At 47.0% G+C, this 26,589-nt stretch overlaps 1 protein-coding gene across 3 annotated transcripts in view; it reads left to right on the top strand.

Annotated features, from left to right (window-relative positions):
• The window catches only part of Delta (neurogenic locus protein delta), a 76,577-nt gene that overhangs the window by 2,759 nt on the left and 47,229 nt on the right, over positions 1–26,589 (top strand). The window contains exons 1-2 of one of the 3 annotated variants that reach the window (XM_033486544.2): positions 359–487; positions 5,433–5,735. In XM_033486544.2, the coding sequence (XP_033342435.2) occupies positions 5,685–5,735 (51 nt within the window). In that variant the 5' untranslated portion in view covers positions 359–487; positions 5,433–5,684. Of the gene's footprint in view, positions 1–358; positions 488–2,017; positions 2,114–5,432; positions 5,736–26,589 lie in introns of those variants that run through there. The other 2 variants (XM_076518966.1, XM_033486543.2) reach the window with 2 other exon arrangements.

The raw sequence follows: 26,589 nt of genomic DNA, 5'->3' as shown, positions 1-26,589 counted from the left end.
GCGCCGCCGCGAAATATATGTTCTCACGGCGGCTGGACCAAGGACGGATTTCTCGACGGACGCGAACCAGCGGCGCCTACAATTTTCCAATTACCGCCGCGCCGCGGCACCCCTGGGCAGAGCAGAGAGCGCGTTTGCCTGTTTTCTCCTTCGGTCGCCGGACTCTCGCGACGCGGCGCGTCGGGAGGGACGGTCCGTTGACGAACGAACGAACGAACCGTTGATACGTCGCGAGGACGCGTGGCGCGCTCGCTTCGTCCACCGACGCGCACCGAAAGGATTATGTATCTTGTGAACGGGCATCGAAACGGATCTCGCGTTACGTTGTGTCGTATCGTCGTCGTCGTCGTGAAATCTCGACAGGGATACGTTTGTCAACTCCGGCGGGCCTGGTGCGGCCCGACCTTCGCCGGCTGCCGATGAATGGCGCGATGTTTTGGTTCGGATTCCAAGAGGTTCCCGTCTGTCAAACCGGTCGCCTCTCGCCGTAAGCTCTGTTGGTATTTACGGATAAAAACGACGACGCGTCGATCGGCTCTCTCGTTCAGAATAGAATCCCTCGGTCTACATATTTATCGGCGGCCTCTCTCTCTCTCTCTTTCTCTCGGGTATTTCTCGCTCTTTCTCTCGCGTCTTTCTCGCTCTTTCTTTCCCGTTCGCCGCCGCGTCCCCGCGCGCACCCCTCCCGCCTAATTGAGCACTTGCGTAAGTGCGATCGCGGCTTATATTTATCCAACCTATATCGCGGCTGACCGCCTCGATCGCGGATCCTCGAGGCTCCGAGAAAACGATCCTCTCTCTCTCTCTCTCTCTCTCTCTCTCTCTCTCTCTCTCGATTCGGCACCGGAGGATCGCGTGTTGTCTTGCGTCAAGGCTCGTTCCTTTTTTCCCCTGGCCGCCACCCCGCGGCTCTGCCCAACTGTATTCTTCCTGGGAGAGATGTTTTTTTCCCTCCCGTGGTTCCCGGCTCTCTCTCCTTCTCTCTTCACGGAGAGAAAGATCAAGAGAGAGAAAGAGAGAGCAGACGAGCACGAACCGGCCGCAGACTCGAGCCATCCGGCGAAACAGGAGAAAAGGCAACAGTATTCGCCGCTTGTACAACAACTCTAAATCTGGATCCACTCTTTTAGAAGTGTCTAGCGCGCGCGCGCGCGCTCGCCCTGCTCGTCCTTTTCTCGCGCGTTGTCTTCTGCGCGCCGTGTTCTCCTCGACCTTCGCGGAGAGGAGACATCCTCGGAAATCGGCGCGGATCGGCGCCGCTCTCTTTCTCTCTTTGTCTCTCCTCTCTCGCTTCGACCGCGTCGCGCCGCGTCTCTAGACAGAATGAGGGCGGAGGGAGGGAGCTAGGAAGAGCGACGGTGTCCTCAAAGGGTTGCCACTGGAAATTGTTTTGTGACGAAATAACGTCGGTTGTTGTATCCGTAAATAGTCGGCGGCGGCCATTCCCGTTCCGAGAATAGCGCTCTAGCGCGCCAAAAATGAGGATTCCTCATCGTAGCGGCGGAGCGCGCGCGCGCGCGCACCACGGCAATCTTTCTCTCTCTCTCGATCTCTGTAGCGGCGCGCTTTGCGTTTTACGAGACGCAATCGGAATATCTCTGTTCCCGAGCCGCGGAAGCCTCGCGCGTTCTTTCCCTTTGTATATTTTTCGATGCCGCTCGTAAAGCGCCGCCATGTTTGCTTTGCGAAACGATCGGCCGTCCATTGAACGCCGCGGGAAAGAAAGAAGACGCGGGGATCGTATTTCCAGCGGAATAACTCGCGAAAAAGATTCGCTCTTCGGTCTTCGATTCGTTTATTCTTCGCCGATTCCCGTCGTCGTCGTCGTCGTCCCCCACCCACACTCCTCTCTCCGTCGCCGGTGCTGCTTCCCCTCCCCAGCGCCGCCGATTTCGAAGCGGAGCCCGCGAGAGCATTCTTTCCGGCGGCGGAACCACGGGGGAGAGAATTTTTTCCGGGAAGGAAATCGACGGTGTTCGACGGTCGTCGTCGTCGTCGTCGTCGCGCGTCGAAAAATCGCGGGTAAATTGCGGGCTCCGAGGGTGTAATGGACGGGAGGACCGAGGCGACCGGCGAGATCGTAAAACGATCCGATCGCAGGCTCGATAGTAAGGTTAGTGCGCTCCTCTCGTTCACGTGAGACACGATATATGTATAGTTTTGCTCGGCTATACAATGTCTCGTGGGAAGGCTCGCTTGTCTGCTGCCGGCTGCGCGTCTCTCCTTCTCCCTCCACCTCCTCCTCCTCCTTCTTCGCTCTCCTCCTCCTCCTCGTCCTCTCTCCTCCTCCGCCCTTTCTCTCTTCGCCGACCTGTGCGTGTGTGTAGGTGCGTGCGCCGCGTCCCCGCGAGCCATTGTCCGCAGTGGTCAAGAACTGTTGGCCGTAGCGAGAGTGGCCCGCGACGAGAGGGTGGGCACGGAGAAATATTGACGCAACGGCTCTGTTTACACTGGATACTGTCGCCGGAGAAAAACGGCCGCCCCTCGGATCACCGTCGCCGGGACGACGCGACGCCTCGAAAAGCCTCCGCGATGCGAGAACCCGTCGATCACTCTTCGATCTCTCCCTTCGAGGTCCCTTCGATCCCCCTTTCGATCCGCCGCGTTTCGACCGGCCCGGACAACTATGTATGTACTCCGTCGCGAGAACCGATTCCCGCTTCGGTCACTGATTTCTGTTTCTCCCGTCTCTCGTACGTATTATCTCTAAAAGTATAATATTAATATTTATAAAAATAATAGAAAAATAATATAAAAGTCTCTCTCTGAAAGTATTATGTTGAAAAAGTATTATTTTGGTATAGAAGTATTATTAGCTCCGTGCCCACGTGCACGTGCCATCGATGGTACATGCTTGCATGTTTATTTAATGCGTTAAACAATATTAAACATTGAACGTTATTTAATAGGTTCGTAGCAAATACAGAACACTGAAGAATTAATTTATACCGAAAGAACGGGTCTTGAGAAGTTTGTTTTATTGTTATACGTATATGTATATGTATATACGATAATTAATAGTTACATATAATATATGAGTTTTAGTAAAATATCAAATTTTATTTTCGGGACACTTTTTCAAATTTCTTTCCTTTAAAAACTGCAACTTGTAACTAAAATACAGGCATTAATACAGTGAGAACGTATCACGTGCTCCATGAAAGTACAGTAATGTCTCCCCAATTGACGCTCAGATTGTGCCACGAAGATGGACAATTTGGGGAGAGGAGATACGATTATTCGAGCCTTGCGGTTTATTTTTATAGTTATAAATTGTCCACAATTATTAAAACGAGCCGCAAGCCTCGAACAATCGTATCTCCTCTTCCCAAATTATCCATTTTAGTGGACAATCTGAGCGTCAGTAAGGGAGACATATCTGTGGACAATCTGAGCGTCAATTAGAGAGACATAGTAATGTCTCAGTAGTGTCATAGTAGTGTCCCATAGTAATGTATACAGTAGTATACATTAAGAATTCCCGCTATTTCCTTTTGAATCGTCGTAAACTTCATCATGAATCTAATTTCACCTCAATTTAATTCCTTTCCTTGACTTTTTAAATTGCGGCGAGTATGTAAAGGGTTAAAGTACAAGTATTTCCGGAAAGTGTCGACAGTGTTTGGATCCCTAACAGTCTAACGAATTCGAGCCGACCAAACGGTCCATTACGATACATTATAATTAATAATTGTTCCATGTCACCGTTTAAAAAACGTCGAAGCGCACAAAATTGTTTCCTCCGTTGTTCCGTGCCTGCGCCACTGCGATTACAAAGTAGCCTCCGCCGGATTCGTCCTGAAACCGTAATACATATACATATAAATATACACGTAACACGATTTTCGCGAAGACTCCTCGGAGCGGAGCAATCGGTCGCTGCTTGCGCGGGGGTCGTCCCCGACCCGGCCGCCGGCGGGCCTCGAGGGAACGGCGCGTTCCGTACGATAATACGTTTACGGGCTGGCTTCGTTTTTCACGCCTCGGGAGACGCCCTTCGTGTTCCACATGATCGTTGGCGGCGCGCGTGGCGAGATGTCCATCTGCGCCTCTGCTCTGCCCCAACCCGTTTTTTCCACGCTCGCGTCGCATCGCGTCGCGTCTCGCCGAGCAAACACAGAGGGAACGAGAGAGAAAAAGAGAGAGAGAGAGAGAAAGGGGGACGGGGATTGCGGGGGAGGAGATAAAAGACAGCGAACGAGAAAGAAAAAGCGTTTTTTGCCGGGTCACTCGCGCAGATATCTTCTCCGCTCCTACTGGGAGACACGCGTGCGCAAAAACTCGGTTACACACGTGCTGTCGGGTTGCCGCGCGTCTCTCTCTCTCTCTCTCTCTCTCTCTCTGTCTCTCTGGCTCTCCCTTTGCTCTCTGGCTCTCCCTTTGCTCTCTGCCCTCTGCTTCGGGCACGAGGCGACCCCCGACGTCGGGCGATCCGGCCGAGTCTGTCGCGATCGGCCCGCTTTTCGGCGGGCCAGACGGCTTCGGGGAAACGTGTAAACAGAGCGTCGAAAGGGCCATGTGTCTCCGAAAGACAGAGAGAGAGAGAGAGAGAGAGGGGGATGACGAACCCCGTCTGGGCGCCTCGCCGATACCTTGGGGGGTCCGCGGTGTCAGTCAGGTGCGTCGCCGGACGTCTGTGTCTTTCGCACTCTGCGAACAGCATCCTAATGAATGGCTGCGTTGTCTAGCCGGGGAGATCGCAAGGATACCGGCGAGAACTCATTGTAGGTCGTAAACGTCGTGCGACCGCTACCGAATTCTCCGCCGGTTCTGTGGCAACTCTGCGCAGCCGACGAGATTAACCCCGGCGGGTACGTTACGGATCACGAGACTGATTCGTCTTTCGAGCTAGGATAGAATTAAATGAATTAAAGAAATTCAAATGAATTAAGTGAATTAGATAAATCCAAATGAATTCACGTATATCCAAATAAATTCAAGTAAATCCAAGTCCGAAGTCCAAATAAGCAAGCCCGAATAAGTTCACATAAATCCAAATAAATTCAAATAAATCCGAATAAATTCAAATATATCCAAATATATTCAAATAAATTCAAATATATCCAAATAAATTCAAATAAATCCAAATAAATTCAAATAGATCGAAATAAATTCAAATAGATCCAAATAAGTCGAAATAAATTCAAATAAATCCAAATAAATCCAAATAAACCCAAATAAATCCAAATAATCTCAAATAAAGCCAAATAATCTCAAATAAAGCCAAATAAACTCGTACCCAAGGGATTAACATTGTCGCCCCATCTCCTTACGAGTCAATTCGTAGAGTAATCGTCGGCCAACAACCCCGAATCCCAGTCCCGATACCGGAGCCAAATACCTCGACGCTCTTCTCATCTCGTAAAAGACGAGAACCCATCTTGCCCATCGATCTCCGTTCTAAACACTGACGCGGGCCCGATGTTTTCCAGGTGAACGCCTCGGGGGTGTTCGAGCTGAGGCTGAAGTCGTTCGTGAACGAGTACGGGAAGGACAGTCTGGGCAAGTGCTGCTCGGGCAGCACGTCCAAGACCGGCGAGTGCTCGGGCGTTTGCAAAACCAGGTTCAGGGTATGCCTGAAGCAGTATCAGGTGAAGATCGACACGACGACGCCGTGCACGTACGGCGACGTCGTCACACCCATCCTCGGCGAGAACATCGTTAACCTGAGCCCCAACGTCGCCATGCCGAGCTTCACCAACCCCATCAGATTCCCGTTCGAGTTCACGTGGCCGGTAAGTCTCTGTGTATATAAATATATATATTTATGTGTGTACGTTTGTATGGAATGCGTGTGCGCGCGTGTGCGTCCGCATCGTGTAATAAAACGCTTCGCAAACAGGCGACGGATCTGGCCGGATGTTCCGCGCGGGGTCCCACGCTTTTGCGAAACGGAAACGAACCGGTCGCGGCGGCGCTCCGATCCTCTCTCGGTCGAAGAGAATCGTTTAATTTCCGCGTAGGTTGCGTAACGATCGCCGGTCGCCGCCGCCGCCGCGCGCGGCCGCCATTTTGGTACCGTTTCGACGGGCGAAGGCCGGCGCCGGTCTCCCCTTCGTTAGCGATCCGCAGACCGGAGATCGTTCTTAGGCAAATGGAATCCGACATAAATTAAACATTGTCGTCGACGCGGATTTACGAGCGCGATCGCGATCCGCGATAATATAACTGCCGGAGTCGCGAGCGATTCTTGTTCGCCGTTTTTTCTTGTTTGTTCCTCGTCGCCTTTTTTAACGTTCTCTTTTTCTTCCTCTTTTTTTCTTTCTTTTTTTTTTGTAACCCGAGCATCGATTAGCATGCGATCGCGTGCTGCGGAAAACGGAACTCGCGCCGCGGTTACGGCGGTTACGACAACAAAACAACAACAACGCACGCGGCGAGACATCGAATCGCGCGCGCCATCCGTTCTCACGTCGATCGGATCGTTTTACCAGAGACATTTTCCTCGCCGGCTAAACGGAACAGGCCTATTACACCATCTTTAATAACCGGGAATTAACCGCTGTTTAGCTGTTCCGGCGATTCCCGCGATACCGCGAGTCTGCCAGCTCTACCTCGCCGGTAGCCGATTATAAAATTGTGTTCGCGTTAATAGCCGGATTGGGACGCCGTTTCATTGTAAATGTGTTCTTTCGCTTAACGCCGGATTTGCTCGGATCTTTTCGGTATTCGTCTTGAAACTTGGGCTCGAATTGGATGATTTATTCGATCGGGGCCTGTGAAAGGGTCTTGTACATAGGGTCATAGGGTCATATACATCTTATACATTGTATAATTTCAAACGATCTTATTTTCTTCACATTTATTATCGTATTTATTATTTTCTTCGTATCGTACTTATTGCATAAGATTGAATTAAATGATTTAGTCGGTCGGGGCCTGTAAAAGGGCCTTAATTTTAGACAATCTTATTCTCCTCACATTTATTATTATCGTATTTATTATTTTCTTCGTATCATACTTATTGCATAAGATTGAACTAAATGATTTATTCGATCGGGGCCTGTAAAAGGGCCTTGATTTACTTCAAACAATTTTTATCTTCTCGATATTTATTATTCTCTAAATCCCAGCAAGTTCGTTATCCTTGAACATCGATAATTATTTATTGGTAATAATTACTTCTTTTAGCCGTTTTCTTTTTTAATTTATTCAATTGCTTCTTAACGCTTCGACGGCCGGAGTCACGTGTACGTGATTTCGCGAAGATTTGAGTTATAGAAATCGATGCGGTGCAGGTTTTCAAAAAATGTATCACGATTATTTTGTTAACAAAATTTATCCTTTTCATATATATATATATATATTATATATTATTATTATATTATTATTATTATTATTATATATTATATATTGTATATATATATGTGTATATATATATATATATTTAAGAATAAACAACGCGAGACCAGCGAGACAATAAAATGTTCGTGTCGATAAAATCGAAACTAAAATCTGCTGCCGGAACGAGAAACGAACAACTTCCTTATCCGCCTTCATTTGTTCGGGGATGGATGGGGGCAGGAGGGTATTCAGTCGTGGCCAAGCAGTCTTCCGAGCGTCGGGGAACACCGGGGCGAGAACAGAGGGTGCCAAGCCTCGTAAAATATCCCGGCTTCCGTCGCGATCGATAAGGGATAATTGAAAAGTAAATTGCCCCGATAAGAGAAGCGAGCCGACCCGTCTTTTTAACGGCTAATTATCGCTCGGCCGTGTTATCTCCGGCCGAAGAAAGGAAGTTACGCGCATACGTAATGTCCCGGGTACATGGGGGCGATCAGTTCGTTAAAACCGTTTCAACCAATTACCGTTCGACATTCAACCGAACGTCGCGCGCGATCCGCCGAAGGAATTCTCGGAAAGCGCGGAAGGGCGACGCCGACGACGGTGTAACAAAAAGAAAAAGGGAAATCGCGCGAACGAAATCGAGCTCTCCGTCCGTGGTCTTCCTACTTTCTCGCGATGGCCAAAGAAAGGCTCTGCCGCGCATGAGGCAGGTCGATCGCATTAAAAACGAGCATTTCGTGGCTGGCACGCCGTGCCGTGCCGTGCACGCGTGCATGCATGCGCTTCGCGGGTGCGACGAGCACCGCCGGCCGAATGGCAGATGGTGCCAGGGCTCGATGAACGGTCGCGAGAGAGAGAGAGAGAGAGAGCGCGCTTCAGAGAAAGAGAGCGCTCTAGAGAGAGAACGCTCTAGAAAGAGAGCGCTCTAGAGAGAGAACGCTCTAGATAGAGAGCGCGAGAGAGAACGCTCTAGATAGAGAGCGCTCTAGAGAGAAAGAGCGCTCCAGAGAGAGAGAGAGAGAGCGCGCGAGAGAGAGCGCTCTAAAGACAGAGCGCTCCAGAGAGAAAGCGCTCTATAGACAGAGCGCTCCAGAGAGAGAGAGAGAGAGAGAGAGCGCTCTAAAGACAGAGCGCTCCAGAGAGAGAGAGAGGGAGAGAGAGAGAGCGCGCGCGCTCCAGAGTGAGAGCGCTCTAGAGAGAGAGAGAGAGAGAGAGCGCTCTAGAACGAAAGCGCTCCAGAGAGCGAGCTCTAGTGAGAGAGCGAGGGAGAGAGCGCGCTCCAGAGGGAGAGGGAGAGAGACATGGCACTCGCCTCTCCCTCTCGCGATCGCAAGCTCGTCGCCGGCCCGATCGTTCCACGGCAGCGGCGTCAATTATTTCCACGCGAACAAATTGTTAATCGCGAGGACATTAGTCCTCGTTTTCTGCCTTAATGGCTGCGAGAAATGCTCGCGTTTTTTTCAAGCGCGCGCCGCAGCTGTGTATTGTCGCTCGACTTCCAAATGAATTCGTTCGCCGGCCGGCGGCCGGATCAGCTGTTTTCTCCCGCGACACAAATCCAGGTTTCTACCTCGCGATCTCTCTGAAGAAGTCTCTGACTTCTTCCTCGAATTTCGCTCTCGCGCGCGCAAGCCATTCACCGTAGATTACAGGGCGAACGGGACAGATGCTCCTCCGGGTTAAATTAAAATTGGTCGATCCGATGGACGAAATCGACGAAAATTACTCGACGCGAATTCGACCCCATTAGCAACGCGAGCGGCCGCGCGTCTACGCCAATGTTTGCTCACCATCCCTGGTGTACGTCAGTTCTCTCGTCGCCGTTCGCGCACTTCTGCCTATGAGACGCACTGCAGGGCCACTGGCAGATGGCTAGGCCTTTTGTGCTTCTACACTTCCCTCGTAATCTCTCTCTCTTTCTCTCTCTCTCTCTCTCTCTCTCTCTCTCTCGCTCGGTTTTCTCCGTCCTGCTCGTCTTCGGAACTCTCTCGCGGGCAGAGTTAAATTTACTAACCCATATGGCGCCCCTCGCGCCACCTCTGCGACCGGTTTCCCCGTCTCTGCTCGAAAACGCCGGCTCTTACTTCTGCTGGGTCGCCTCGTTACGTCCCCCTGGTCGATCGTTTTTCACCCTAGACTCGAACCGGAGGGCTCCTAGAGATCCGTCGATCCGCGTCGCGAAGAGAAATGGTCAGGAATTTTCCGATCGTTCAGTTTCTTTCGTTCGTTCGTTCGTTTGTTTGTTTGTTTGTTCGTCGATCCGCGTCGCGAAGAGAAATCGCGAGGAATTTTCTGATCGTTCGTTCGTCGATCGAAGAAACGAGATAATTGTCGATTCTCTGGATCGGAGGTCGGAAGTCGTTTTCCGGTGCTAGAACGTGTAACCAGCGGCGGCCATTTCGGTTTCGGTGAACCGCGCCGCGGGTCGACTCCCACGTTCCTTTCGAAATGAGCTCTTTAACGCATCGGTGATCGAATATGAATTGAAGCTTTAATGTCACGCGAGAAAGAGAGAGAGAGAGGGATTTATTTGATGATTTTTGTACATACGTTAGAAAGACGGTTTCATAGTTTATAAACGTTTCAAGTAACAACGAAAGTCGAAGATAAAATCGAAGGATCAACGATCAAGGATACCTTAAAGAATCTGTTCGAAAACTCGCGACAATCTCCATTCCTGATCGATCGAAAATTATTTAGAATCAATAATTCCGGCTTATTAATAATTATTATATTCCGGCTTGTTAATAATCCCTTGCCGATTAAGCCAAATAACTCCGGCGCTCCCCCGATTTTCCTTGCTTCGGAAGCATTGCTGAAAAGCGTTTCGCGGTTTGCCGACGTGAAATGTCGAGTACTAGGTCGTCGATGTCCGGAGACAGGCTAAAAATCGTACATTTCGTATGTAACAAGCCAATAGTATACGGAGTCGACCGGTTCCGAAGACGGGCGAAAGCCGTCGCGAGGGGTGTGGGGAGGAAGAAAAAGACGAGAGGAAGAAAGAAGTTGCGTTCTCGGAAGAGAGGCTGGTCGGAATCCTGCGCGCGGAGAGGGACGGGCAACCTTTGAATCCGGCACGGTAGTCCTCCCTCTGTGCGCGACGCCGCTCTCCTCTCCTCTCTTTTCTCATTTCTTTTTGCCTCTCTTCGAATCTTTCCGTTCTGCTCTCCTCTCTGTTCTCCTCTCTTCTACGCGCCCCTCTCTTCGCTTTCCTCTCCTCTGCGCTCTTTTCTCTGCGCTCTTTTCTCTGCGCTCTTTTCTCTGCGCTCTTTTCTCTGCGCTCTGCTCTCTGCGCTCTTTTCTCTGCGCTCTTTTCTCTGCGCTCTTTTCTCTGCGCTCTGCTCTCTACTCTCTGCGCTTTCCTCTCCTCTGCTCTCTGCGCTCTCCTCTCTGAGCTCTCCTCTCTGAGCTCTCCTCTCTTCGCTCGCCTCTCTTCGCTCTCTTCTCTGCGCTCTCCTTTCTGCGCTCTCCTCTCTGCGCTCTGCGCTCTGCTCTCTGCGCTCTGCTCTCTGCTCTCTGCGCTCTGCTCTCTGCGCTCTCCTCTCTTCGCTCTCCTCTCTTCGCTTTCCTCTCCTCACTACTCTCCTCTCTTTTCTTCTCACCGCTCTCCTCTCTTCTCTCTCCGCCGCTCTTCTCTGCTCTCCGCTCTCCTCTCATCGCCTCTCTTTTCTCCTCGCTGCTCTCATTTCCTTTCTCCTCTCTCCTCTCTCCTCTCCTCTCGGCTCCGCGCCGACGAAAAGCAATAGGCGGCTGCGTCTGCGGCTGCGGCGGCGGTCGGCGTCGTAACGTGTAATCGCTATTCGGAGTGCCGGATTTATTTTCGTTGCGCCGGTGCGTGAGAATGAGCTTCCGCCGGGCGAAAAAGCGCCGTGCCGCGCGTCGCGAGGTGGTCGAGAAAATCTCCATTAACGCTTCACCGACCGGAAATATACGGTCTCGCCCGACCCGTGCCGCTTGGGAATTTCTCTCTCGAGCCCGTCGAATCTTTCGGCTCGAAGTGAAACACCACGGGGCCGGAGGTGTGCGTGTGCGTGTGTATGTGTGTATGTATGTGTGTTCTTCCCCGGCTGGTTGGTTGGTTGGTTTCCTCGGTCTGAACCGAGGCGAAAGATCTCCCACGCGGGTCGTTCGAAGTCGGAACCGCTCGCGGTTCGACGTGGCCGCCGGAAACGCGTTAATTACGGTGATTATCGCGGTGCGCGCAGTAGCGAAAGCAACAATGTACCATTAATAACAGTTAGAAGAGGGGGGCGACCGTTTCGGTCCTCCCTGCGAAACATGGAAGAATCGATACGTCATATAGCGCGTTCTTCCGCGCTCTGCTCGGCGACTTCTTCTTCCTCGTTTGATAACGAGACGATTTTTACGGTCGACGCGAGAACCGCGGAAATTTCATCGTGTCGATCGAAGGGTGTTGTTTTAGTTCAACTGAAATCGCTGAAAATTTGTATATTTTATGTTATTTTTTCTTTATTTTACGATATTCTTGCCCCTTGCGAGTCTTAATAAAATTTAGGAATTGCAATGGACCGGCTGGGAAATAATTATTATTATATGTAAAATAATAATAATATAATATATATATGATATACAGGGTGTCCCACAATTATTTTAACAGCCGAAAATGAGGGGTAGCTGAGGTCATTTGAAGTAACTTTTTCCTTTGCGAAAATGCAATCCGCGGCTTTGTTTACGAGTTATTAACGAAAAACACTGGCCAATGAGAGGTGACGGTGCGAGAGAGAGGGTCCGCGAGAGAGTCCGCAGCACGAGGCTTTGACAGAAGGTCGGGATGGACTCGAGCCGCGATCGAAGTATTGAACAAGTCACAAGGCGAGAACTTTACGGATTTTTTTTACTACATAACAGTGATATTTTTAAGAAAAACGCTGTTCACCTTTACTTTAGAACGTCTGAAGAATATTTACTAATTTTTCGGACCCGAAATAATATGAAGTTTAACCGTGACAGCTGTTTTAATTTTCTGGTGTGCATGACACCTCGTGTGTACCATATGAAATTTTTATGCAAGGTGTACAGTGAAGATTAACGAATGATTTGCAAAGCTGATTTAATAATAAATAAGGGACGTAAAGGATTTGTTTATTAGAGAGATATGAAAAATATTATCAGTAAGAAACTCACCCATTTAGTTGAGGATGCATTTGCTGGCTGAAATTAATGATGTCGAAGGGCACTGACCTTGTACAACGTACAGCTGATCTTTCACTGCACTGTCACTAAACACTGATCACTTAATTAATCACTGATAATCCGAATCACTTGTGGATATTTAAGAAAGATCACTGAGACTCGTTCGCGGATAATCGTTTATTCGACGCGTTCGTTCGGAAGTCGACGTTTCACTGCCAAAAAATCGAGGCCTCGACCGTGGGCCCTTGTCGTTCGTCTTTCGGCCGTCCGAGGAAATAACACCCGATACTATTTTCTTCGAAGCGCAGGGTACCGCCAAATGAAATAAACAAGATATGCCGAGACGTAAACTGTGTCCGACCCGCTGTCACCCTGCGCTCTTAGAACGTAATTAATGGCCGTGCGAAGAAATGGTATCGAGTGTCATTTCCTCGGACGGCCGAACGAAGAACAACAAGGACCCACAGTCAAGGCCTGAATTTTTCGGCAGTGAAACGTCGACTTCCGAACGAACGCGTCGAATAAACGATTATCCGCGAACGAGTCTCAGTGATCTTTCTTAAATATCCACAAGTGATTCGGATTATCAGTGATTAAATAACTGATCAGTGTTTGGTGACAGTGCAGTGTAAGTGAACTTCGCAAATAACCATACCAGAGGTTCCACCGACAGTATCCCTCGAATGTTGCGGTCATTGACCTGGGATCAGCTGTTCGTTGTACGAGGTCAGTACGTACGAGTCAGCAAATGCATCCTAAACTAAATGGGTGAGTTTCTTATCGATAATATTTTTCATATTTTTCTAAAAAACAAATCCTTTACGTACCTTAACGCGATTATTTATTATTAAATCAGCTTTGCGAATCATTCGTTGAATTCTGTTCGTACACGGAGTTATTGAAATTAAAATATCATTTACGAACTTTGTTAATCTTCACTGTACACCTTGCATAAAAATTTCATATGGTACACATAAGGTGTCATGCACACCAGAAAATTAAAACGGCTGTCACGGTTAAACTACATATTATTTCGAGTCCGAAAATTAGTGAATATTCTTCAGACGTTCTAAAGTAAAGGTGAACAGCGTTTTTCTTAAAAATATCACTGTTATGTAGTAAAAAAAATCCGGAAAGTTCTCGCTTCGTGACTTGTTCAATACTTCGAACGCGGCTCGAGTCCGTCCCGACCTTCTGTCAAAGCCTGGTGCTGCGGACTCTCTCGCGGACCCTCTCTCTCGCACCGTCACCTCTCATTGGCCAGTGTTTTTCGTTAATAACTCGTAAACAAAGCCGCGGATTGCATTTTCGCAAAGGAAAAAGTTACTTCAAATGACCTCAGCTACCCCTCATTTTCGGCTGTTAAAATAATTGTGGGACACCCTGTATAATAGTATAATATATATAAAAATAATACACTTTTTTAATACTGCAATTATAATACACTTCATTAATGATCTAAATAGGATGAATTTCGTCGCAATATAATTATGATAAATTTTCCAAAAAGATCGCGCCGTTTATTATATTCTTATTATAATATTCTTATTATATATATTATATTTATTATATTCTTATAAATTGAACTTCTAATAATTTCATTAATTATCTAATAATAATCTAATTAATAATCTAAATAATCTAATTCTATAATTTGATATCTATAATCTTAAAATTACAATTCTAATTAATAATCTAATAATAATCTAAATAATCTAATTCTATAATGTGAAATCTCAAAGTTATAATTCAATCGAAATTATTAACGTCTCGCGTCTAAACGAATCCATCGGGATTACCGAGTCATCCAAAAGGCGGTCAAGCCCTCCGACCGTTAATTACCGACCGCTTTCTCGTCGCAAGATAAACGCGACTCGCCGAATCTCTCTCGGCTAGAGAGACGAACGAGAAGAACAGAGAGAGAGAGAGAAAGAGAGAAGTCGCTCCGATTGCGCAAAAGCGTGTTCGTCCGGTGGACGCGCGTGTCTGCCGTTAATTAAGAGGCTGGAAAAGACAGAGGAGCCGTGCTTGATACGTAATCGTAACCTTCGCCTGGTCGCATCAAGATCGGGAGAGCCTCTCCCCGCCGGGGAGAGTTAATTGCTTCACGTTACCGCTGTGCTGCCATGCTGCCCGTGCTCGACTTATTAAAACAGCACGACCCGCGACAGTGAGCCCACTGTGTGCGCCCATCTCGGCACTCTCATCTATGTATATCCGTTCCACGGATTTTCCGCGTATTTTCCACGTAATCCCACGTTTCGCTCATTCTCTCTCTCGCTCTCTCTCTCTCTCTCTCTCTCTCTCTCTCTCTGCCGCACACACAATTCGTTTCTCGAAGCAATTCTCCCCCTCCCCCGCAGATTCGTTAAATTCAACGGCGACAGGTCGTAACATTTTTTCACGTAAAAAGTCTCGCAAATTGTCTTTAACGATGAACATACTCGGAACATGATCGACAAGAGTTAATTTGTCGGAATGATGCGAGAGTTTTTCATCAGTTTTATTGTGATGCACACAAGCTTGAACGATGAAATCTGTGCAAAATAATTATACATGTATATAATTATTATATAATATATTGTTATATTATTTTATAATATTACTATAATATAATAATATTATGTTATTATATAATATAATTAGAATATAGTTATAACAAGCTTGAAACGAAAAATGTGGAACTGGTCATTTTGGCATAGACGACGAAGTATGAAAAATATAAATATATACAATATACATAAAATATATATATATTATTTTTCATTTTTATTATTATTCCATCGGTATTACCATTTTCATAGAATTGAATTTGCATAGAAAAATCTAAAACGTCTGCCGACTCGTTTATGCTAAATGAACAACTATACTACATGTATGTATAGTAGTATATAAAATGGCCGACTATACTATACTATACAATGTTAACAGCAGCTAGATCGTTCAGTTTATATCGTTATTTTATAATTTTCGTTTATATCATTCGTCGATGCTTTTAATCGATTTAAAATCGCATAAAAATCACATTATTATATTTTTCATTATTATTATTATCCCATCGGTATCGCAATTCTCGCACGTTGAATGTCTCCAACAAAATTTCAAAGATCCGTCGAACCCGCTTATGCCAAATTGAACGAAATCGAATGAAATGCAAAATGTTCGTTTGGAAAAAACGAGAACCGAACGAACGAGTTGCTTTCCCCGCGGTTCGAAAAGGAAGGAAAAGGCGGAAAGAGGCGGCTCTATAACGCGGCGGGCCATCTCGGGCCGGATCGGGCCCGCGGCGGCGAGTCCCAGCCGGTCCTCCTCTATGCGAGACGTAATTTATGCTAAACGTTTCGCGTCGTGGAAGCCGCGCATCGGCGTACACCCGAGAGTCAGCCATTCATCCGTCGCCCTTCTCCGGCAAGTTCCTTCGTCTGGGACGCGAATCACGCAGCCTTTTCGGCCGTGGGACCACGATCCTCCGTCTCTTTTGGGCCCCACCTCTTCCCTCTCTCTTTCTCTCTCTCTCCGTCGGCTCGCCCCACCTTGTGTGTGCTACCTTTATACGTCCCCTTGCGTCCCGCTCCGTCCCGCTCCGTCCCGCTCCGTCCCGCTCCGTCTCGCTCCGTCTCGCCTTTCATTCCATCTTCCCTTTCTGTCCGTCGCTCTCTCTGTCTCTCTCTTTCTCTCTCTCTCTCTCTCTCTCTTTCTCTTCCTCTCTCTCTCTTTCTCTCTCTCTCTTTCTGTCTCTCTGGAGCGCGTACTTTCTTTCTCTCGTTTCTTTCGTTCCGAAGCTACTCCCGACGTCTTCCCGTCCGGTACCCACGGGTACGAGCGCGCGCGCGCGCGTTATCCGCCCCTTTGTGGACCGATACGCGCAGAGAGAGAGAGAGAGAGAGAGAGAGAGAGAGAGAGACAGGGAGGATAACGAAGAAAGGAATTCCTTAATTATTTTCGCCGATCACCCTTTGTCAGGGCCAAATCCCGCGCGACAATGACCGGGGGTTCGCGCTTCGTTGGGGTTTTCTTCGTCCTCTTTTTCTTCGCCCCGCGGGCGAACGGATGTCGCGGCGGTGGCGACGAACGATTCGACGAACAATATGTTCGATATATTATGTTACAATGTATAACAATGTATATGAATGTAATAGAATAGAATTGTTCGCAGCACCGTAGGTGGCACACGCGCTCCGTGTATTTAAAAAAGAGAAAGGAAAGAGCTTAGGAAAATGCCGTTTTTGCACATATATTTCTGTATTAATATAAATACTAATTGTAATAAATAATTCATTCTATGTGAATATGATGCTGATTATGGTACTGATCGTGACAAACAATTCATTCTATGTGAATATGATGCTAATTATGGTACTAATCGTGACAAACAATTCATTCTATGTGAATATAATGCTAATTGTAATACTAATTGTAATACTAATTATAATTAATAATTGATTCTGTATGAATATGATATTAATTGTAGTACTAATTATAACAAATAATTGATTCTATATGAATATAGTACTAATTGTAGTACTAATTATAACAAAAAATTGATTCTATATTAATTCTATATAATTCTAATTCTATACTAATTCTATATTAATTCTATGTAATTCTAATTCTATATCAAATCTATATAATATTCTAATTCTACATTAATTCTATATAATTCTATATTAATTCTATATAATTCTATACATTAATGTAGAATGTATAATAATAATATATAATATTCTATACTATTATAATAGAATCATAATACAATAATAAATAATAATACTATTATAATAGAATAATAATACAATAATAAATAATAATACTATTACAATAAAATATTAATATTCTATACTAATATAATAGAAAGACGATGTTTCGTTAAGTTCTCATTGAGACGTCGACGACAATGTAAATATAACTTGTAAACGTAACCGGTGTGGACGATCGTGCGCGTCGCCGTAGATCCCCGGAATGCGACCGAGATTTACTTTGGGAAGCGCGACACCGTCTTTGCTATCTCATCGTTCGGACAGCAGACGCCAGAAATCGGCCGGCGCTTATTTGCATAAACGTATCCGCCGTGTCCGTCGTTATCGGTGGCCGCGAGCCAATCGGAGGAGATCCGTTCCCTCGCGATGATATACGCGCGCACCGTTTCCGATCTCATCGGGCCCCGCCGATGAAGAAGGGCTACGGTTGGGGGTGGGGGGGCGGGGAGGGAGGAGGAGAGAACACACCGGTGGATGGCGCCTGTCGGCTCCTCCTCTCCCCGCTTTATTGTTCCGAATCGTGGGAAAGCCGGCTAATTAACCGTCAAAATCTAATTAGCGGGATAACCAATTAGAGCGCGTTCCGCGGGTGCGAGCGTAGAACGATTACGAACCCGCTCGGTAACTTTATCTACAAATAGCTCTACTAAGAGCCATCGGGGACGACGGTGTGTGCGTGTACCGGTTTTGCTGGGCGAAAGAGGAAGAAGTCGCGGCGGGGCCCACCGCGTCTATACGGGGTGTCCGACGCCGATCGTTTAATTCCGCGAGAAACCGGACCGAAAACGCGCGGCGCGGGGCGTAACGAGAATGCGGTTGGGAAAAGCGGGGACGGATTGAAATCACGTTTTGTTGCAATGCCAATTTCTGCGACTCTCTCGCTCGAAGGACGAAATTAATCGCACGCGGGGATTGTGCCATCTGTTGCAGTTGAAATTTGATGTGTTCATATTTTTGTCGAATGTCGGAGCATTTTTTTCTTGTGCGGAGGAAAATTAGTATTTAATATATTATATTATAATTATAATATATATGTATATATTTAATTATAATCACTATAATTATAATATATGTATATACATATAGATTTAATTATAATTATAAAATATATATTTACAATTAATATATATATATATGTTAATATTAATAATGATATTTATATTATATTAATATTAATAAATATATATATTAATACATATATTTTTAAAATTATAATATATATATATATATATATTTAAACATATAATTTAATATATAATATATAGTATTTAATATATTAGAACGTGCTCTTCTCTCCGCGTTTGTAAAATTATCCGAACACGCCGTTACATGTGCGCCACGATCGAACGACAAAAGAAAAAGTTCACCCTCTTACATTTTTGCGAGGAAAATCGAAACGTTGGTTCGCGGAAGGAAAACACAGTTTGGACGTCTTTCGGCCTAGTTTCTCGGGTATGAATCAGCTGTCGATGGCAACGCAAATGTTGGAACACCGTGTATGGTACTTGTGCTCCCGTAACGCGCGCGCGCCCTGAGGCCCCCAGGGGCAGAGGAGGCCGAGCGGAGAGAGCGAAACAAGAGGCTGCGTAATAATGGCAAGGAGAATGGCTCTGTGGCACAGGTACCCGCTGGGCATCTTTTTGCGTTCGTGCGCGCGAATAATGCCACCCGGAGAAAAAGGGAGTAGCAGAGAGAGAAAGAAAGAGAGAGAAAGAAAGAGAGAGAGAGAGAGAGAGAGAGAGAGAATACGGGACCAGCCTCTCGTCCGCCGCGAGATACGCGTAAAACGGTCCCCCTTGGTCACTGCCCCGCCGGGGCCCGACACGTGGTCATCGGGCATCAGCTGATTTACCTGCTGACAAACGCCCCCCTCTCGTCTCCCTCGACCGTCGATTCCCGATCATTGTGTCTCCCCATTGTTCCGCCGGGTCTCGATATCGCCGGGCAAAAATTCCTCGAACGATCGGCGAACTCCGACTTCGGCGGGGTGGCAGCGAAAGGGTTTCTCGGAGAACGGCCGGTAAAAGTTTTTCCGCGGCGCGCGCGTGCTTTTCCAGCGGGCCCGCCGTTATTATTACGACGGGGCCCGCGATCGGTATCTCTCGGTCTCTGTTCCAGCACGTTTCACTTTTTGCGGCCGGAGCGACTTCTTTTCAACGGCGTAGACTAGATCGCGGAGATAAATCGCGCGGCGACCGTGATGCGCGGGCCCGATATCTTTCGAGTGCCCCGTCCCATTCGATTCCGTCCGATTCGACTCGCGGATCGCGGATAATCGATCGAGATATCTCCGTGTAGAAAATCGAGAGCTGCGACGAGGAGGCGGCGCAAGGGGGGAGGCACCGCGGCGATATCCATTAATGAAAGAAGCGCGATCGCGAGCGGAGCACCGAGGAGGGGTTGTGAAAGCGTGACTTTTGTTCGCATTACTGGAAACGAGGAAAGGAACGAATCAAATTATTCGGTTGGTGTAATAATTCGGTGTAACCGGTCGCGATTAAACCGTCGCGGCGGCGGCGGCGGCGTGTTTCGAGGGAGCCGCAGGAACGCAGCGCGTTTAACATTCGAATAACCGAACGAACGATCGTTTCCTTTGTTCGCTCGCGATCGTTGCCCGGAAAATCGTCGAGCGACTTTTCGTCCATTTTTTTTCGTCCATAGCACCCTTCGTCGCCGCGTCACCCAGATCTGGCAGATCATCCAAATATGGGTGACGCTCTTCTTATTCAATTTATAGGACTTTCAGTTTCCATTTAGAAGGAACAAAATGGAATAAGCACTGAAATATAAATGCAGGATGTACAACTGAAAAATACTAAAAATACTTAAAAAATACTTAATGGTCCAATGCCGCCATACACGCGGAAGAAATCAATGAAACCGTAAAATCTGGCAGAGGAAACATTGGAAGAATAGGCACGATTGTTTCGATGAAAATATATCAACGAAGTTTTATTTTAAAAAAAAAATGAATATCTCTTCTCTGTATTTGATACAAAAATTTTCGGTAAAAAGTTTCTCTTCGTACGAAAAACAGTGTCTGGACTTGGCAGTGTGTAAACTGGAAATAAAAATAGTTTCGGTCCCCTAAGGGTTGATTTAACCCTTTGCACTCGAAGCTATTTTAACTGTAAATCTAAAATAATTCTTCTGATTTATAGTATTTTCACTTTAAAGTGCATTTTATGCATATGAAATTGAGTATTGCGACTTACGCAACGTTTACGCTTTCAACAATCTTTCTAAAATCTAAACTTTATTAATATAATAATCATCTTAGAACGTGATGTTACAAATTTCAGTGGTGCCTCGGAGTCACCACTCGAGGTGCAAAGGGTTAAAGTAAATTAAAATAAAGTAAAGTAAATTAAATAAATTATTTAAATAAATTAAAGTAAAGTAAATTAAAATGAATAATAATTCATAGTAGCTCCAAACAGTCGGATATTTGGGCCCCGCGAGAAACTCAAACTCGAATTGCGCTGGGCGACGAACGTGATAGGGTGAAGTGATGGCGGGAGGGGGGGGGCGATTCCCATAAGGGAAGACGGTTCGAAAATTTCGCCGGCGTTATGTCAACGCACCGGCGGCGCGTCGTCCATGGGACGACGGTGTCGTCGCTCGTTATCCTCGGTTTCCTCTTCCTCCTTTCGACGCGCGGAATGGAGGCCACGAAAATTTCTCCATGCGGAAATGCCACGCTGCACGAGCAAGAGCGAGAGACGCAGCGCGCGCTCGTCTCGTCCGCGAGCGAGAGACACATTAAAGCGTGAATGGGTAAAAATAGAGCCCCGCTAGGACGCGGCCGGGTTCGCTCGGCTGCCGCGAGAACGTCCGACGTCATCCTTCTCCCTTTTTTTTTTTCATAATCGTTATCCAACCGATAACAGAAACGCCGACATCGCTCGCACGCTCGCCTCGCCTCGCCTCGCGATCGCGCTACTCGCGCGTGCATATCGCCGCCGTCCCGATGGAATCGCCGCCGCCATCTTCGCGACGCCGCGAACGCCGCAGTTTCGGCACGCTGTTTCCCTGCTCGGAATTCGTCTAGCAGCTTTCTCCTCCATTAGATCGCTCTCGCGCGGCGATCTTTTGCCGTCTTCGCGTAAATTTTACGATTATGCGATTAGCGTTTCAGGATTTACGATTCGCGTTATTGCATTCAATTTATTTTAGAATAGTGCGATAGTCGGTGTTATTGCCTGCTGATCGAATCCTCGGACGTTATCGCTTTGTTTCCTTTGTCAGATTTTATTGTTCGTTTATCTTGTTTATCTTTGAGTGAAAAGATTTAATATCAAATTTAGATTTTTGTTTAGGTTTATTATATTATTTGAGATTTAACCACCAAACCGGTCGAAATGACTGGCTTCGGATTTTCTCTTTTATGGGAATATTACAAAGAAATTTCTTTATGTGTATATAAAATTTATTATATAAATTTACTAGTTTTATATTACTGATTTTATATTACTCAGATTTATCTTGTATAAAATTTTCATTATATATTCCTTTCTATTTTTCTCTATAAATTATAGAGATGTTTCTGATACTTCTGATAATTTTTAAATAAACTTCTTCATCCAAGCGTATATCATCGTAAATACTTCGTATATTGTCGTTGTTATGAACAATGTACAACAGCCTCGTTAACAGCTCGGTGGTTCTAGTGTTAGTACATCTTATTCGATAAATATTATAATATATAATATTATAATACAATATATAATAATAATAATAATATATAACATTATAATACAGTATTCCTTAATTATAAAGAAATAACTTTCTTATATTTATTCGATAAATATTATAATATATAATATTATAATACAATATATAATAATAATAATAATAATATATAACATTATAATACAGTATATTCCCTAAATATAAAGAAATAACTCTCTCGAAACCCGACATTATTTCCCGAACAAACCGACAGCGGATTCGATCGAGAACCACCGTTCCCCATTCGATTAAATTTTCCCAGCGCCTGGAGCCGTCGGCAGGTTCGATTAAACGACAAATAGAGATCCGGCCGGCGACGGTGCAACCGGTCCCCCGGACTCGTCTCGAGCTCGCCGGCGCGTCACAGTTTTCCCAGGACTCGCGCGAGTCTCGCGCTTCCGGCTCCTTTTCCCGATGAATCACCGGCACTAAATCACGGCGCGGAATCATCGGCCCCGAGAGTCGGCGCTAGGCGGCGGCTACCTGTTCCCCAGCGTCTCCTCTCTCGTTACCCGCGACCGTTTTCCACGATGATTAATACCTGGCCGGGCCGTGCGAGAGAGACCCGCTCTCCGGGCGCGCGAGTCGCCTCCGCGAACGCTTAGAGTTCAGCAAAAGGGGATTTAGAAGCGCGCGAGGCAGGCTGGCGCGGCGATAATCGCGTAGCGAGAAATAGAGAAGGAATAATATCGGGCCGGAGAGGATAGTCCCTCGGATAGCCTCGAATAGCCTCGGTGTGTCCCGGCCGTCTGTTCCCGAGGAAGAGAAGCGCTCGCGAAACCGGTGGAAAATAGAGGATCGCCGTGAACCACTGCAACACATCGCAACACATCGCGCGGCGCACGATGGAACGGCGGTGGAACGGCGGAACGGAGACGGTCGAAAGAGGAGCGCGCGCGCGGGCCGGACAAAGACGGCGGCCGCGCTGGAGGAGAGGGGGGGCGAGAGAGGCGAGAGAAGGTGGAGGTATGCTGCGCAGCCGTGGGAACCGACTCCCGAGTGAACGAGCCTCTCGCCTTCTCTCTTCCTCGCCGCGCGGCCGAGCGAGAAGGAGGCCGCGCTCCGTCTTCCTCCCTCTTTCCCTTCTTCGCCATGCTCTCCTCTTTGTCTTCTCATTCGCCAGGTTCCTCCTGCGCTCTTTCTCCCTTTCTTGTATACCTCTCTCTATTTCTCTCTCTCTGGCTCTGGCTCTACGGCTCGTCGAAAGCCTTCCTCCTCTCTCTCTCTCTCTCTCTCTCTCCCGCTCACTCTCGTTACCTTATCGCCGCTTTTTTTTCTCCGTTCATCTTCCACCTTCTTCCTTTTCCCGGCGTCGGTGTCCGAAGCGCGCAACACACCGGTCCTCTTTCTTTCTTCATTCAGACAACGCTGTTACTCCCCCGTCCCGCTCTTCCTACTCCTTCTTTATGCTCCGACCTCCTCTCTAGAGAAAGAGAGAGAGAGAGAGAATTGTTCTCTCTAACCGGCCACCGAACACACCCAACACATTGTTCTCGGGATGCCTACGCGGAGCTTTTTCAGCTTTTTGTCGGCTTAATTCCGATCCCCGTAATAAATTAGCGGACGATCACGGTGGCATTTGTCTCCTCAACGATTTATTTCCGTCTCCTCCGTTCCGTGACCCCCCTCGGCAGCCCCCCTCCTTTACTGCTCGTCCTTTGGTCTCATCGGTCCCTTCTCTCTCTCGCTCTCTCTGCTCGATCTTCCTCTCAGTCTTCCTCTCTCTCCTACTCTTTGTCTTTTTCTCTCTCTCTCTCTCTCTCTCTCTCTCTCAGCTCGCTTTCGTCCTTGCCGCGAGAGAAAAGGGCGGTCAACGAATCTCTCTGTCTCCGTTTCCCCGAGCCTCGTCCAGCCTTTTACACCTTCCTGCCCAGCCGGCCGTTTTTCTATCTTGTTTTTGACCCCCCTGTCGTTCTCCTTTTTTCGCGTTCCCCCGAGGGGAGGGGGGGGGTCCGCCTCGCGCATCTCGAATCTCGGGGAATCTCTGGGGACCACGGGAACACCGCGGAATCCTCGCTGGAACTTTCTAACGTGTACACGGTGGTGACATACCTGGCGACGACCCTATTCTCTTCTCTCTCTCTGTCTCTCTCTCTCTTTCTGCCATTTTTCTCTGCTGCGCTGTCCACTACCGGCGAGACAAATTGACCACGGTGGTTCCACCGCGCGCAAAAATTCCCGTTCCCCTTTTTTTCACTCCATGAGAACCACTGGGATCCGCTCGGATCCACTAAAGGATTCGCCTAAGATATCATTCGACCGAGGAGCTCGACGATCCGGGGAACAGGGCGAAGTTTGCCTAATTCGGGGACATTTGTCTTTGATGCGCTGTTTGTTTCCATTGCGATGCATGATGACAGGGGTGCTGCATATTTGAATTTACAGGCCACGGGGTTGGGCATTCGATTCTATTCTGTGATCATTTTTTGGAAATATTGGGCACTTTGGACGCGCTGCTGGGTACAATTAATAACAATCAAGTTGAATTAAATTGTATTAATTGTATTGGATTGAATTAGTTAAATTAATCATATTGAATCGTATTAGTTAAATTAATTATATTGTGAATTGGATTAGTTAAATTAATTACATCGAATTGAGTTCTTTATTAAATTATTATTAATTTAATAAAGATAAATTATTATTTAATAAAGAGTTTAATAAAGCAATTATTTAATAAAGCAACTAATTACCAAATAACCTTGACATAACCAAGCAAAATTAAGGAAACTGTTCGAGTCTCAGTTACGAATTTCAAAGATTTTTTTAACAGTTTATAACACTAGATTTTCGAAGCACATAAAATAATTGTTTTTACGTTACTTCATAAAAGTAACAATGAGACATTTATTCTGATTTCTAACAAGCGTTTCTAACATATAAACTGAATAAATAACTCATAAACTAATCTTCACGATACGAATAATCGTAAGTTAAAAGATTGGCGAGTGAATCTAGCAAATCTAGTGAATCTAGTGTTAACGAAGATTATAAATCTTTGCACTGTGAACAGCATCTACCTCTGCACTGTGAACCGCTGTAACCTTAACACGTTCCGTGCCGAGCTTTTTTTACTCGAATCTTCACACTTTGATATTTTACTAAAACTTGATGTATTACGTGCAATTATTAATTCTCGTACACATAACAACATAACAAAAACTTATCAACGCCCATTCTTGCGGTGAAAATTGATTCTTCGGTTCTAAATTTCTTGTAAACAATTTGTTCAGTTCACTAAGTAAACATGCAAGCGTGTACCATCGATGGTACACGTGGCACGGAACGTGTTAACATCGAATACCGTGCTCGATATTTCGAATAGGGTTGTTTTTGACCCGGCAGCAGTAACAACCTCCGTTATACGATACGAGACGCATAACTCGTCTCCCGGCGAGTTGATCGAAAATTATCAGCTTCGGAAAAGCCGAGTACTATATTAGGGTTACACACCTTTACCCTGTGCATACATAGATCGTCCCGCGAGAGATCACCGTTACTCGCTCCGGTTCGACCGAACGCGAGCGGACACTCGTTGCCGAGTCGAATGTTTTAATTAAGAAGAGAAGAGAAGCGAAGAGAAGAGAAGAGAAGAGCCGGGACGGAGCGAGCGATCGATGATTAAAGTCCCCGGCGTGATTCGGGATCGTGGAAACTGTCGAGGCGTCGACTACGTACATACATATGTACACGGATGATCGCGCGCGAGAATCCCGGATAGCCGGCGACGATCTCCTGGGGTGACCCGCGCGCTTTAATTACTCGGGCATCGTTTATCACGCGATCCGATGACATAATCCGTTAGTAATTATTTCCGCGGCCCGGCCCGGCCCGACTCTGCTCGACTCTGCTCGACTCGACTCTGCTCGGCCGCAATCGCGAGCATCTCTTGGAAACTGGGTTAAAGCGGCGCTATATAGCGAGGATTGACCGGTGGCCACGCGAAAACGGATTTCTCACGCGAAGCAACAGCACGCGCGCGCCTCCCTGTTCCGTGGTGCGATGTGTACTGTGCTTGTGTGTGTGTGTGTATGTCTCTTTTTAATGACGGAATTGTTCCCAGCGGCGGGTCGTTTACGCGAACAGGAACGGCGACGATGACAGGGAGGCCGGATATAAACATTTATTATTCACGGTGCGGCAACGACTAACGAGGTCGTGTGTAATACCAGCCGCGCTCCTCTCTTTCTCTCTCTCTCTCTCCCTCTTTCTCTTTTTCTCTCTTTTTCTCGGTCGTTTGTTTGCGCGGGGCTCGCGCGTCAGGTACACAAGGCGCGACGCGTCCGTGTAAAGTACGTCTCTCTCTCTCTCTTTCTCTCTCTTTCTCTTTCTCTCTCTTTCTCTCTCTTTCTCTTTCTCTCTCTTTCTCTTTCTCTCTCGCTGTCTCTCTCGCTCTCTCTCTGGAGCGCGCGCTCTCTCTCTCTCTCTCTCTCTAGCTCTCTCTCCCTTTCTGGAGCGCTCTCTCACTCTCGCTCTCTCTTTCTGGAGCGCTCTCTCTAGCTCTCTCTCTCTCTCTCTGGAGCGCTCTCTCTCTCTCCTCTCTCTAGCTCTCTCTCTGTGGAGCGCTCTCTCTCTCTCTCTCTCTCTCTCTGGAGCGCTCTCTCACTCTCGCTCTCTCTTTCTGGAGCGCTCTCTCTCTCTCTCTCTGGCACTCTCTTCC

This window comes from Megalopta genalis, chromosome 2 (assembly GCF_051020955.1).
Source record: "Megalopta genalis isolate 19385.01 chromosome 2, iyMegGena1_principal, whole genome shotgun sequence".
NCBI classification, from domain to species: domain Eukaryota; kingdom Metazoa; phylum Arthropoda; class Insecta; order Hymenoptera; family Halictidae; genus Megalopta; species Megalopta genalis.
Note: the sequence above shows the minus strand (reverse complement) of the source record. Positions and strands in the feature narration are given on the sequence as shown.